This window comes from Vespula pensylvanica, chromosome 1 (genome assembly GCF_014466175.1).
Source record: "Vespula pensylvanica isolate Volc-1 chromosome 1, ASM1446617v1, whole genome shotgun sequence".
NCBI lineage: Eukaryota > Metazoa > Arthropoda > Insecta > Hymenoptera > Vespidae > Vespula > Vespula pensylvanica.
Window position 1 is genome coordinate 11,742,945 of NC_057685.1, and position 15,537 is coordinate 11,758,481.

At 36.9% G+C, this 15,537-nt stretch overlaps 1 protein-coding gene across 2 annotated transcripts in view; it reads left to right on the top strand.

Annotated features, from left to right (window-relative positions):
• LOC122631216 (neurogenic locus Notch protein) overlaps window positions 1-15,537 on the top strand; it is a 191,085-nt gene that overhangs the window by 130,520 nt on the left and 45,028 nt on the right. For both annotated transcript variants that reach the window (XM_043816625.1, XM_043816634.1), the window contains one exon: window positions 13,022-13,378. In XM_043816625.1, the coding sequence (XP_043672560.1) occupies window positions 13,022-13,378 (357 nt within the window). The remainder of the gene's footprint in view (window positions 1-13,021; window positions 13,379-15,537) is intronic.

Here is a 15,537-nt window from a genome sequence, read left to right on the forward strand (position 1 = left end):
CCTCTTTACTCTTCCAACGTTCACGTCCGGCGTCGCTCTCACGAATACTCTTCCCATGATTTGCTCGAAGAACGCTCGTACCATCGTCCAAGTTTCTTTCGATCCTATCGATTACTCTCGCAACTTTGCCCTCTTCCGATGTTACGTCTCGTAGAAGAAAGCGGACTCGTGCGAAATCACGAATTCATTCTCGTTTTTAAGACAAATTTATAAAGGGGAAAAAAAGAAAAATACTTGTCCGTCCGTCCGTCCGTTCGTTCGTTCGTTCGTTTCTTTCGTTTGTTCGTTTATTTATTTATATTATCTTCTTTGTCTGCCTCTCTCTGTCTCTCTTTTTCTCAAGGCTCAAGTTAAGAGATCAGTCTTACAAACTCAACGGCCCGAGGCTGATAGACTCTCGAGCTTTTCGTTCTTCTTTTCCTCTCTTCAGCTTTCCCTTCCACTCTTCTTCGTATCTTCTCTTGGTACGACCCACACGCGAGCAGATAAATGGAGGATGATGGACGCAGTAAATAAAGTATAGAATACGCATATGTAAATCACGAAGGGCGCACCCACGCCCTCTTACTCGACGAGTCTCTCTTTTTCTCTCTCCCTCTCCCTCTCTCTCTCTCTCTCTCTCTCTCTTTTTCTTTCTTTCTTTCACTCTTTCTGGTTTTCTCTTACCACATGCGATCTCTCACCGTCTTATGTACCAAGCTATAGCTCTCTTTCTCTCTTCATATACTCCTTTGGAAAGAGAGCCGACGGTTAAAGAAGGATGAAAAAGAGAAGGAGGAAGGAGGTGCGTGGATGGAGGTGGCTCTGTTCCACACATAATACCCTCTACTCGTATTCGTGTACGCGAAGTGCTCTTCAACTCCTTTACAGCCTCCTCAGTGCCGAGATAAAGCAACCGTGATACTGCACTCTTCTCCTCCATCCTCCTCCCTTCATCTTTTTCTTCCTCTATTTTCCTCCACCTTCTCCTCCTCCTCCTTCTTCTTCTTCTTCTTCTTCTTGTTCTTCTTCTTCTTCTTCTTCTTCTTACCTGCGTTATATGTCTACCCTTTTCCTTCTCCACCTCCTTCTTCTTATGCGTTAGGCTCTCTTCTACGGTCGCTGGATTCATCGAGGGATTTCGAGAGATCCCTCTTCACGATATTACCGCTTTTACCGATACGCTCGTAACCATGTGATATGCCGTCATCGAAAAGGACAATACCATATGGGCTGTCGATTTTTTAATTTTGCATCTTTCATCTACGAGGATGCGTAGAATGTATTCTTTTTTTTTTGCAGATCTAAGTTGGAAAATAATTACATTTCTCTTGGTTAAATTCTTGATTGAAACGTGTGATAATAGTAATGATGATAATAACGATAATGATAATAATATGATTTTTGCTTTGTTAATGTTGGAAAATAGTTACATTTTTCTCGTGTAATAATAATAATACTAATAATAATAATAATAATAATAATAATAATAATAATACCTGATTTTTTCTTGGTTAATATTGAAAAATAATCACATTTTTCTAGATCAATTCTCAGTTAAAATGTGTAATAATAAACAATAAATAATAATAATAATAATAATAATAATAACTAATGTTTTTGTTAATATTGCTGGAAATAATTAGTTGACACTTATTGTAACAAGATAGGTAATATAAAGTACGATATCATTCGCAATGGAAAAGAACTCTGATCGCTCTAAAGACAATCGATTTACGATGCTTTAAGGTAGAAAATACTTTCACAAATGCAATAGCAGTTATTTCTAATCGCCTCGAGCGACAGGGATAGATCGATCCATCTTGGAAAACGTTCACGATCTTTCCCTTGTCGATTTCTTAGCAAACCTAATTTTATTTGCGCCAACGAAATAACGACGGACTAATTTATACGACATATTATTTTGCTTAACAAACACGAACTAAATTATTTTTTTCCTCTTCTTTTTTTTCCTTTTTTTTTTTTTTTTGAAAACGATTAACCACAAAGGAGAAAAAAGAACGAAAGAAAAAGAGAGATGAAGAAGACCAAGCCTCGGTTATAATGTTCTTTATTTTGTAGCTTCGAAGAGACACGTAATGTTAACGTGTTCAAAGATTTATAGTCGAACCAGGAAATATTCTATGAATAATACGATAGTGGTGTTTGGCATTCACTCTCTAGAGAAGAAGAAGAAGAAGAAGAAGAAGAAGAAGAAGAAGAGTTCTTTAAAAATAGAAGAATATAAACTTGTACGTACACTCAATTTTCCTTGAATTTTCGATGTCCCATCTAAGTATAATACTTACTTACTCAAGTATGAAGACTACTATCTCGGTTCCTCTTCTTCTCTGCTCTCGAAAGAAGCAAACGGCAGTACATAGAGAGAACAGAGATATATGTAGAGAAAGAAAGGAAGAGAGAGAAAGAGTGAGAGAAAGAGAGGCGTCTAAATCATAAATAAGGAGTCGACTGTCCTTTTTTAAGCGGCATGAGGCATCATGGGCGACTCGGGTGGGTACACCGAGAAAGGGGACCCCACTGATTGTCCGTAAAGAATGGTAGCCGCATGACGGCTCCATTGTCGAGCATACGCTGCTCACTCTCTCTCTCTCTCTCTCTCTCTCTTTCTCTCTCTCTTTCTCTTAGTTATAATGCTGGTATATATATATATATATATATATATATATACATACATATATAATGTATATGTTTGTATATATGTATATATGTATATGAAGATACACTTCGCTGGTCCATCGGTAGCCAGCCATCTTGTGCCTTCTCGCAAGCAAGAAAATAGCGATAGTTAACGTGTATTCCTTTTATGTATCCCTGTCTCTATCTCTTTTGCATATTCTCTACTCGGAACGATGGGTTTGTGGAACTTTAAGCTCGCTCTATCCGATCGATAGGGAAGATTATCGTTTATTGTTCGATTCTTTCATCTCTCTGATGAGATAGGAAGGAAGGGAGGAATGAGAAAAAAGGTATCTCGTTGAGCCTCTTATTCGTTCCCTGATCATCGTAGGCAGATGATCGAAACATTTTCTTTTCTTCTTTTTTTTTTTTCTTTTTTTTTTTTCTTTTCTTTCCATTCCTCTCCTCTAGTACGATAAAATAAACTCTCGTTGGCCATATGTCTGTTTACGATATTTTTAAGTATCCTTCTCGTAATACTTGTGTCACATATGTGACCTAAAGTTTTTATCTTTTAAATGTTAAACAAAGTTTGAGGAATACAAAAAAGTGTATTATTCTGTTCTTTTCTTTTCTTTTCTTTTCTTTTCTTTTTTTCTTTTTGTCCCCAAAATAACCAACATTTTTCTTGGATCACAATGGCTCCTTGATCGTATTATTCTCTTACTCTCTTTCTCGTGAGAAAGAAACACCTGTTGATCGAAACGGACCTGTTGCTTTCAGCACTGGCTTATTCATTCGGCCCGATTTTTTCGACTTTCTTACGAAATTATAATCTCGTGATATGCATTTCTCCTCGTGTGATGTATCAATCATTACGTCTTCTTTCATATGAAATTTCTTTCACGTAATAGCAATGAATATAACATATAATATTCTTTCATACGGATCGACCACTTGTTGATTACGAACGATCGACCTGTTGATTCTAAATCTTTCTTCCAATTTTATTATTTTATAACGAGAGAACAAGAACAAAAAGAGAAAGATAGATTATAAATATAATATCTTATCCTATCAAGATCACCGGGGTTACAAGTTTAATTTTCAAAGTAAAATAAATATTGTTGTTTATCGAACAAAGAGAGAGAGAGAGAGAGAGAGAGAGAGAGAGAGAGAGAGACAGAGAGAGATTAAGAGGGAGAAAAAATGAAAGAAAAAGAAAGAAAGAGAAAGAGCTAAGAGCAAAGAGGGTGGAGAATTTACAAGAGAGAAAAATGTTAATGAGGCAATTGAAAATCTCAAGAGTTGCACCGACGTCGAGAAAGGAACGTCGTCTTGCTTATTTGTAGAAGACTCGTTTCGCTTTCGGTCATCGAGTCCATGACTCCCTTGAGTGCTTCTTTTTGAAGCTCTTAAGTGCTTACGATCGCTTCTCCTTTGGATCGTCCTGGTGCGTCCTTCGATTCATCCTCTCCTCTCTTCCGGAATCGACTTGAGAATAAGAAAAAAAGAAGAAGAGAAAGAAAAAGGAAAAAGAGAGAAAAGAAAAAGACAGAGATACGATGCTTTGTGGCCATGAAGAGCGTTCGTTTCCAGGCATATCTTTAAATTGGGTACTCCGAAAGAAATAACCGTATGCATTATTCATGCTCGAAGGAAGAAGGGACGCACGAAATCCATACCGCATGAATTAAAGCTTCGTGCGAGATCGTCCAACGTCCGAATTCCTTGAATACAATGAATCTTTCCTTCTCTCTCTCTCTCTCTCTCTCTCTCTCTCTCTCTCTCTCTCTTTCTTTTTCTTTCTCTCTCTCTCTCTATCTATCTATCCGTCTATCTATCTCTATGTTTCTCTTTGAAAAAATGTTTCGTAGTTTGATGATAAATTACGAACGATCGATCCTTTCGATTTTTCATTCTCCATTTTGTCTCTTCCGGTTTACAGATGTTTTTAAAAAGAGAAAAAGAGAAAGAATGTATATATATATATATATATATATATATATATATATATATATGTTAAGATTCCAAGTTCGCACCATCTCGATACTCAAATCTTTTCTCTCTCTCTCTCTCTTTCTCTCTCGCTCTATCTCTCACTGGACTCGTCATTAGGCTGGACCCACCTCTCGGTGAAGCCATTACCCATTCAAATTACGCTTATCGCTCGCTCCCTCCTCGAGTAGTACGTGCACCTTTTAAAGCTTCTGAAAATGGACGTCGAAAGAGAGGGACAGGAAGACATGAGGCGTTTAGAAGGCCGAGAGCCGACGAGATAAATCTTCATGTATATGGAGAGTAAAAGAAAGAAAGAGAAAAAGAAAAGAGAGAGAGAGAGAGAGAGAGAGAGAGAGAGAAAACACATTATCGCTCTCTTTTTGCTCTTCTGTTGCTGGACCGAAGAGAACGACTTGCATGAGCTCGTGTGTGATCTCTCAACGACGATACACATATACATATATATACACACATACGCAAAGTGTTTACGTGAAGATATATCTACACACATAAAACTACATACATTAAGAATATATATATATATATATATATATATATATATATATATATATACACAAGTATGTAACATATAGAAGCAAATGTAGTAGACACACTCTACTCGAGTGTCCTCTGCTTCTTCATAGCACTTCGCGACCACTCCCAATCGCGTATGGCAACCGTCCATCCGGCTGTCCTTTCCATTCGGTCCAAGAATTATGCCACGTTCGCGTGCTCGTCTCGATGCTGCACCGATATCATCGCCCACCAAAGAGAAACCGTCTGTAAGACGCTTTAACCCCATTAACACACCGAACTTCCTTCCATCGTCTTCTTTTCTTCGACCGGATTAGTCTCTTCTTCTACTTCATAAAGAATAATCTTTCGTTCAATTCCCAGAATGACGTGACAAGTGAGATGACACTAAATATACTTTATTGACTCTCTCTCTCTCTCTCTTTCTTTTTTTTACATTTGTATATATGATTGACTATAGAAAATTCACTCATCGTTTGGTAACATCACGATCAGTTGGAAATGTCAAACGTAAAGAGAGAATATAACGACTTTAAAATATCGCGTTCGGCGCATTCGAGCACCCTCTTGCTCTCGCGCACACGTTCATTAAATGTCCCGTAACGAGCTTAAATCACATTGCAATAATTACTCTCCTTACAAGGAGAGGAAACACGATTTATATGGTTCGACTGTCTCGTTTTCAAACTGACCACTGATGGATGTCTCTTCTCATCGTGGATATATAATCGTTAAATGTAACTATCTCTCGAGTTTGATACTAATCAAGTCGAGAGATTGTATTACGATTAACTCATTAAGCTCTAAACGCGTAATTATTTGCGTAATCTCTGTCTTATGGCTCCACGCTGTCATCACTGGTAAAAGTAACGTGTTAATTAACCTAACTCGTTTGCCAATGTTTAATACAATTCTTTTCGCCAATTAAGACGAGTTAATGGAATGTGTCTTACAGTAGACTCGTTTTTATTTTCTTTTTTTTTTTTTTTCTTTTTTTATATTTTTCACATTTATTGCGTAGATATAGAATACGGTTTGTACGTAACTACGTACGTACTTACATATGTAATGAACATGTAAAAATAGTATTTCTCTACGTTGAAACTTTATACGAGAGCCGAGAAAAAATAAAATATCTCTTTCTTATCCGAAATACGAAAGAGTTCTTTATCTGGCTCCATTTAACGAGCATTGTCCGGTACGTATGTACGCGTGTACCTAGATGGTAGATAGGTATATACGTAAGTACCCTCGAAGCGTTATCATCGGCAGGTGCATGGATGCATTCGTCCGCGTTACAACCACGTGGTAGGAATAATTACAACGTTTTCTTCTATATGAACAGTTATGGCAGCGGACAAACAATTTTTCTATGGAGAAAGAGAGAGGGGGGGGGGACCCCTGTAGCGAGCTCGTGACCACCCGGTACCCATTCTACAGTTTTTGGTGGGGAGGCACGGGCCGTAGTTAACCTTCCTTTTCGTTTGGTGGGTCCGGTGGGTCCAGTGTCTCTCAACTTTGTCTTTCCTTTGTTTTTTATATTCGTAGAATCATTATCATTTCGATGAAATTCTTTTCAACCGATAACAAATCGACGATCATTAATAAATCAAAATATTAAAAAATATGTATGTATATATATATATATATAAAAAAAAGGAAAAAGGTAGTTGAAACAACTAAGAAGGAAAGAGGATGCGCGTGTTGGTCGCCGTAAGCGATTCGGCCGCAACGCTTTAATCATAGCGTTTTTCTTTGAACGAAGACACGGTGAAACGTTCTTGGAGCGTGAAAGCAGGAAGTCTGTGCGCGGTGGTACGCGACGGAGCCGCTGGTTGAGCACCGCAAACGAAGCGTAGTCGGCGGCATGAGAATTTTCCCACAGTCCCCACCACACAACCACGTGGCCCTGTGAGACGCACACCCGCTCTCGCGACGTTGCCACACCTCTGACCGACTGAGAGGCACTGCGTCTCTCTCTCTCTCTCTCTCTCTCTCTTTCTATCTATCTATCTTTCTCTTTCTCTCTTTCTCTCCTCTCTCTTTGGAGCTTCGGTCCAGCGGGAAAAGAGCGGCCCCTCTGCTCTCGAGTAAGAGAGAGAGAGAGAGAGAGAGAGAGAGAGAGAGAGAGAGAGAGAACGAGATCGAGAGAAAGGGAGACGTCCGGATAGAGCCACTTCGAATCCAGCCAACAGAAAGAGAAAGAGAGAGAGAGAGAGAGAGAGATTATCCTAGGGTGAAGTTCCCTACGGAGCAATGATTTTTTAGGAAAGGATACGTATACTATGATAGAGAGGAAAAGAGAGAGAAAGAGAGAGAAAGAGAGAGAGGAAGAGATAGAACAGTTACGCTACTGTCGTGAACTCTACGAACAGACACGGTACAACAGGGTGTACCATACGGTAACACGGTACACACACAGACACACACACACACACACACACACACACACCAGTTACATGTTACGGATATATGTATTCCTTTCTTTTTATTGTATTAACATATGGTCCTGTTCATTGAAGAAAATTTTTCTAACTGTGAATGTTCTAAGATTTTCGTTTATGTATTATTATTAACAGATTTTTATTCGTTTGTTCGTTCATTTATTTTTTTGTTAAATATTCCTTTGAGGGAATAATTTTGAATAATATTGGCGATTTGTTAATTGATAGGGTTTTCTTAATTTAATGGAAAAAAAAAAGTCTGTATGTGTGTATATGTGTATATATATATATATATATGTGTGAAAATCGATGTGATCTCAAGAATAAAATATACATCCGGTGAGTAAAATCGATAAATATAGGAACTACTACTTCCTAGTAATGCGCATAGGGTCAAATAAAATGATATCCCCGTGGTAAAGGGAAACCGCAATGGTGGTGTTGCGGAAGAGAGTAAAGGGTTTCCTTGTTCACTTGTGTCACTTTTCCATGCGTCTACGTCGATTCGATCTTATTCTTCGAGAGGGAGATAGATAGATAGATAGATAGATAGATAGATAGATAGATAGATAGAGAATTTGATTTAATGTGTAAGGGAGAAGGAAAGAGAGAGACAAGGAAAGGGGGAACAGAATCCTCGAGGAAATATTTGGACAGGTTCGTAACTAGTTTTCTTCGGAGTTCGGTCGTTCGACAAACGACTTGCCGCTTCGTTTCTTTCTTTTCGACTGTAGAATCAGAAGAAGAGAAAGAGAAAAAGAAGAGACAGATAAAGAATAAAAGAAAGAGAGAGTGAAAGAAAGAAAGAAAGAGACAGAGAGAGAGAGAGAGAGAGAGCGATAGAAAGAGTCGATCTTCTCTGGATTCTCCTTAAACCTCTAAAAGGTGAATGAAATCATTTCGACCGAGTTGCTCTCCGGCTAATTGCAACGATTTCGCAGGATTCTTAAAATTCCTCCTTCGAGAATCCTGTCTTATTGCTACTTGGAATCGTGAAAGTTCGTTCTTCGGTATCACACCAATTCGTATGTATGTACTTCATTAATTTGCAGAGTTAACGAAGCGACCGTATGATATTACTTGTTAAAAGTTCAAACGAGAAAAAGTAGATATCCGTTTAACTCTATCTTCGATAAATTACAAGCGTTATTAACTTGGAAGTATTGCGTGGAAAGGAGAAAGAAAAGAATGTTGTAATTTTCTTGAGAATTAACCGTAACTTATATCTTTCTTTTCTGTTGATCGAAATTTATAATTTCAAAAATAATATTGTAAAAAACGATCGTAAATTTTAATAATGATCTTATGTCTTTTAATGAAAGGCCAAGGTACTTTGTGTCTCGTCACGGCCCTGGATTCGTAACGAAGTAACGGATACGTATCCTTCGTTAAAATAGGGTCCACACGCAACAGGCATGTAGAGAAAGAGAGAAAGAGAGAGAGAGAGAGAGAGAGAGAGAGAGAGAAAGAGAGAGATGAAAACGTGGTTGAGCGTAGCTGCAGCCTCCGATCGTTGCTATCTAGGGTGAGGACAATTGCAATTATGGTAGTTCATTTAGGTCGATTTGTAAATGTCCGAACTCTTCCGCCGTTTTTCAACGCGCTTTCCAACGATCGACGTCAACATTTTTCTCGTCTCGTGTCATCCGAAGTACAATTTTTGTTTCCTCCGAGTAATTTTTTTCTTTACGTTATTTGCAATAGAAAACAAAAAAAAAAAAAAGAGAGAAAAGAAAGAAAAATAAATTTTCATTAACGAGTAAGCTTCACGAATATTAATAATTTCATTAATAAGTAAGTATTCACGAATACAAGCTGTACGAGGGGGTTGACGATATTCCAGGAAAAGGAGAAATTTCGACCCCTTGTGAAAATAAAACGTAGAGTCGTTTAGATGGAGGGTTTAGTGGAAAGAAATGGGAGAGAGTAGGGTAGGTCCTCGGACAAACGCATACACACTTATTTACATGCATACGTTTATACATCCCAAGTATATCCTCCTCGTAAAAAGAGGGAACGTAGTCCTCGCAAGACATTTATTTTCCTCCTTACACGAACGTCCACGAGCACGCAAAACGCGTGTATTACTCGACTCCACGTCTATTCGAGACTTATCCCCCTTTTAACACTATTCACGAAATACAATTTGCATACGAATCTTCAAGTTCTTAACCTCTAACGTCGTTCCCAAGAAAACTTCTTCTAGAATCTTATTGACTGTGGTATGGGGGATTCGTGTGAAATAATTCGTTAAATATACTGATTATTATCTCCGATAATTTTTATGTTTCTTTAAAGAGGAGGGAGTGGAAGTTAGATGATATGTTTTAAAGAAAAAGAAAGAGAGAGTGGAAAGGAAAAAGAAGAAATGAAACGAAGATAGCGTCAGTTCAAGAATGAACTCGTTATAAACGAGACACGGTAATTCGTTGGCGAAGGTGGATGGGAACTAAACAAAAAAAAGAAAGAAAGAAAGAAAGAAAGAAAGAAAGAAAGAAAGAAAGAAAGAAAGAAAGAGGAGGGTGAGACGTAGGCCAGAATGAAGCGATAAAAGAAGGCGAGTACGAGTGCGTCACGAATCGTCGTGTAAATATGTGCGAGAACTTGATTCTCAAGAAGAAAGGAGAAACTCTTTTGTGTGCCGTCTGATGGTATCGATATTAACGGGAATCGATTAGTCTCGCATGGAGAACTAAAGCTCTCTTCTCTCTCTCTCTCTCTCTCTCTCTCTCTCTCTCTCTCTCTCTCTCTCTCTCTCTCTTTCTCTCTTCATCAAACTCTTTTTTAATTTTTTATTTTCTTAATATCGCCGACACGTAATTCCAGTTTTTCTTTCAGATAGTATCCTAAAATGTTCAAAGATGAACAAAAAGCAAAGTACTCTACCTTTCTAATCTCCTTTCAGAGATTATATATAGAATCGCTTCCAGTTTTTAGTCAAAGCAAAGAAAATATTAAATTCTCATTTAGCTTATAAATCATACCGTCGTATTTTTCTTTTTTTATTCTTCTTTTTCTATTCTCTTTTCTTTTTCTCTTTTGATTTTTCTTTCTTTCCTCTTACTTTTTTGTTTCTACTTGTTCTTCTTCTTCTTTTTTCTTTTGAAATAATCGTTGTTTGCATAAAAATCTAAAGCGGATGCTTCCGTAAAGAATAACGCAGCTGACGTTGCGGTTGCGTGCGATCGTGTGGAAGGAATCCGCGATTCCCTTGAAATTTGAGAAAAGAAACCTGGTTAAAATTCCGGTTCGAAATTCTTATTCGAAGCCGTTCGAAGACGTCGAACGTATCTGCTTTCTAACATTTCTCAGGAATAGAAGAAAAAACGAATTTCTTTTTTTATTTTTGAAGGATAAAATTCCGTCGTAAGTGGAAAAGGTGTCATATCTAATACGGCATATAGGAATGATGTTGAGAAGCCTTTTATTTTTGTACAGTTAATTAGGCTCTTCGAAACTACAAAAAATTCAAGAGTAACGCTTAATCGAAATTATTTCAAATAATTCTCGTGCGATATAATATTCTCTGTCGAAAGACAGTATGAATATAAACGTTTCGAAAGATTTTGCTTTTGAATCGAATAACAATGTTAGTTCGACGTTCGTCCGACATTTTTTTACTTTATCAAAAATCAAGAAAAAGTAATGAACGGATAGCGGAACGAAATAGGTTCGTATAAGTATATATCTTATAAAGGATAGGAAAAATATCGGACACTCGAAGTGACGAGTCCTCACTTCGTCCTCACTTTTTCAAGTTCATCGAACCGCCTTCATGCTTTAAAGAGCTAAAACTACGGAAGCGTAACAATAGGCATGCGACTCGTAGCGTACCGAGGAGGAAGGTCACGCGACTCCGTCTCTAATCCATTATCTTCCACGATTAAATATTTGATTTGGCTTTGTCCAGAAGATAAGAAAGAGAAGAAGTATCTAAGAATCAAAGAAAGCTGATCGAACGATGTATTAGATCTTTTCTAAGACGCTTTTCTAATCGAACGAATTAGAGTATACAGGATCGAATAAAATTATTAATGTAAAACGTATGAGTGATATAAAAAGTACTTGTAATTATTTAAAACGACGACTATAACGATAGTAAATTTTCAAAAGACATTTTTATAAGGTTCGTTTTTATTCAAAGAAAGAGAACAATAACGATCTCATTTAATCGTTCAATTTGCTTCTCAAAGTAAATTACATTTGTACCAAAGTAAATAAATTATTAACGAACATAATCAATCATTAGATGGATTTGATTACACCATCACGGATTAGAATTCGTTTTCGTTCCTATTCCCCTGAGCTCATTCGGAAGCGGAAGAAACTCGTTGTTACATCGATCGAACGATTTCACGGTTATCGAAGGCAATCGCTTTATCTGTAAAAGCATCGTAGGTACCAGTCTCTTCGGTTAACCATTTCGTTTTTGCATTCATCAAAGCGTGTATCAATCTTAGATTAGAGGGAACAGCTTAGTTGGTGTTGGTGATGCTATAGAAAGTATAGTAATAGTAGTGATAGTTTGCGATTCGTTTCCGCGTCTAACAACTCGAGTGTAACTAAAGTTCTAGAGGCGTATCAGCTGCGTAAGAAAATATGCTTTAGGCGTTAGAAGATAGAAGATGTATGGAACTAGTAATGGCCTCCTCATCCTCCTGATTATTGGCATACGATCTATATAAAATTGCAAACAGGTTTCCACGGAGAGAGATCTACCATCCAACAATTTTCTTTCTTTCGACGTTCCTCAACTAATCGCGTCTCTGTGCCGACAAAGTATAGAAGAACGAATTACCTTTTCTCATCTCCCTAGAATATTAAACGTTAAATTCTCGCAAAAACGGTCAAACGATCAAAGAGTCATTCGAGGAACGTAAACGCGTGCCGATGTAAACGAGCGACAATTCGCTACGCGATTGTTTACATCCGTGTATATTTACGTTCTTGTGAATGTGAGTAAGGTAAGATTGCTCGAAGGGAACAGTTTGTTACTTAGTTTGGTCTGAGATATTAAGGGCGTCGGATGCTCGAAGGATGATCATTCGATTAATATATTCTATTATAGGAGAAACGAAATGGGAATGTTTTCAGTAAATAAATATCGATTGATGTAATTACTTATAACGATATAATATCTGTAATACGTATGTGTTCAATTTTTATTAACAAATATCATTGATTATTATCGATTAATATGTGTATTATCGTTACTATTATTTCGTACGGAAATATACAAGATATGTATCATTTAATACGTATTTATTTAAATGAAACATATTTCTTAAATCACACATGTATATGTGTAAAATATATATTTACGTATCTACATATACAAAACGTATACAGAGTCGAATACAACAAAATTAAACAAGTAAAGGGACGGTAATAATACGTTGATATTTTTTGTTGTTTTCTTTTAGGTTTTCGCGGTAAACATTGCGAGGAGAACATCGACGACTGTCCGGGAAATCTTTGTCAAAACGGTGCGACCTGTATCGACAGGGTAAACGAATATTCGTGTCTTTGTCCACCAACGTTCACCGGCACGCAATGCGAGTTAGACGTCGACGAATGTTCGACGCGACCTTCGGTGTGTCACAACGGTGCAACTTGCACGAATTCACATGGCAGTTATTCTTGCATATGTGTCAATGGCTGGACTGGACCTGATTGCAGCGTCAATATCGATGATTGTGCTGGTGCAGCCTGTTTCAATGGTGCGACATGTATCGATCGTGTCGGAAGTTTCTATTGTCAGTGCACCTATGGAAAGACAGGTAAATATTCTTTATTTAAAACGATTTATTTGTACTTTCGTTTAGTTAGGATAACAATGATTAATAATATTTATTTATATCGCCATCATATATTACCGACATAGTTATACCCATATTCGAGTTTTTTTTTTTTTCATTAGCATTCTCATTTGCTAATGTATCCATCATAGATTTAAAACTATGACGATTTATTTTAATTTCAATTTTAATCAGGACGACAACGAAAGTGTCTTACATTTATTTATTAACATTTATTTTATTATTAATTATATACATACATCTTGTTATTAACATTTATTTATATTTATATCGTCGTCGATAACGTACAACGATGTTATAAAAATATAAAAATTGGTCACAGACTTGGCACGATAATCATATCACATACGTATATAATTAACACATATATAATCGTATTATCGTTTTACGTAAACAAAAGATTTAAATTAATCTAAGCGATCTAGGAAAGTTTTGGAATTCATCGAACGTTTAAGGAGTTACATTTAATTTATAGACGTCATAGTCGGAGTTAAACAAACGTTGGCCTTTTAGTTCGAGCAATCTGATTTATTCTTTAACAACTTGCACGATTAGTTTTACACCGCTTACGGTAAAGACAAGAAGAGAGCAGACTAAAGAAAAGGCTCTCGCAAATGGTGTCAGCAGCAACGAGCAAGCATTACGCATCTCCGAAGCATTGGCAGGTGCATCAGCTGCACGTGTATGGAACACCATGGTTGATGATAATGATGATGATGATGATGATGATGATGATGATGATGATGATGATGATGATGATGCACCGCCTCCCTCGAAGAAAGAGACGAAGAAAGAGACAAACAGAGGGAACAAATGCAGAAGGGGTCCTTCGGTATCTAAAGATTCCGGAGGCTAGAGTCGGCCTTACGAAGTCGTTATCGACCTTGACGACTACAAACGAGTTCCCGTCCTTACTACTCGCCAAGTTTTCTTGATACTGACCGAAACGGCTTTTCGAATCGGTTTTCTACGGACATCGATGTCCAAATAAAGATATCTTTTTTTTTCGTCTGATTCGGAAGCCATCATCGAGACATTTTGATTATATTCTCTTTTATATACGATAGTATATAGTTACGTGCAGTTGTTCTGTTTCTCTTTTTTTCATTTTGTCTCATACACGTACAGGAGATTTTCATTCGGACGTTCTTCAAAATACGATTAAATCTTTTCAAACGTTAACTCGATTATATGATATCGATTGAAAATCGATAAGTAGGTGTATATGTGAATATCGTTTGAAGAAAAAAGAAAAAAATAAAAGGAAGAAAATCTGATGATAAACAAGTGGTTCTAGAGAAGGTAACGATTGGAATTCCAACGACTAATGAGTCGTAATTAGGCCGAGTTTTATCGCAGTTGAAGTTCGCAGACATTTTTCCAGTAGTAATTCACTGAATACGAATGCAACGATTTCGCGAAGTTTCATCGAGTTTCAAGTGGCTCTCTGGGATTTGATCGCGACTCTTCTGGGATCCTCGTTGTTACTGGCTGGTTACTGCTACTATACCTACTTCGTGCTTTCTCGTTCTATAACATAGATATTGTATATGTATATATACAACTATCTACGTATTCGCCAGTTGCGTTCCGTGCAAAGCGCATTTCAGGCCTTAATGATGTCCATCTTTGGCAGTTACCACCGTCTTTGGTGTCCTGTTCGAACGCCAACTGCCCTAGAAACGTGCCAAGTCTTACATTAGTTGGGTTCCCTTCTCTAAAGGTCTAGCCGTTTTTTATTATTATATTCTTCTATACACTATAGTAACAGCAGATATAGTTACATATATTCGTTCATTTACCTTTCCATTTTCTTCGTACAAGCTTGGCTTTTTATTATTATATTCCTCTATATACCATAGTAACAAATATAGTTAGATATATTCGTTCGTTTACTTTTCCATTTTCTTTGTACAAGCTTAGTTTTTTATTATTATATTCTTTTACATATTATAGTAACAACAAATATAATTACATATATTCGTTCATTTACCTTTCCATTTTCTTTGTACAAGCTTAATTTTTATTTTTATATTCCTCTATATACCATAGTAACAGATATAGTTATTATATTTTGTGTATATTTATAATTTATATACCTATAATTTTATATTTTATAT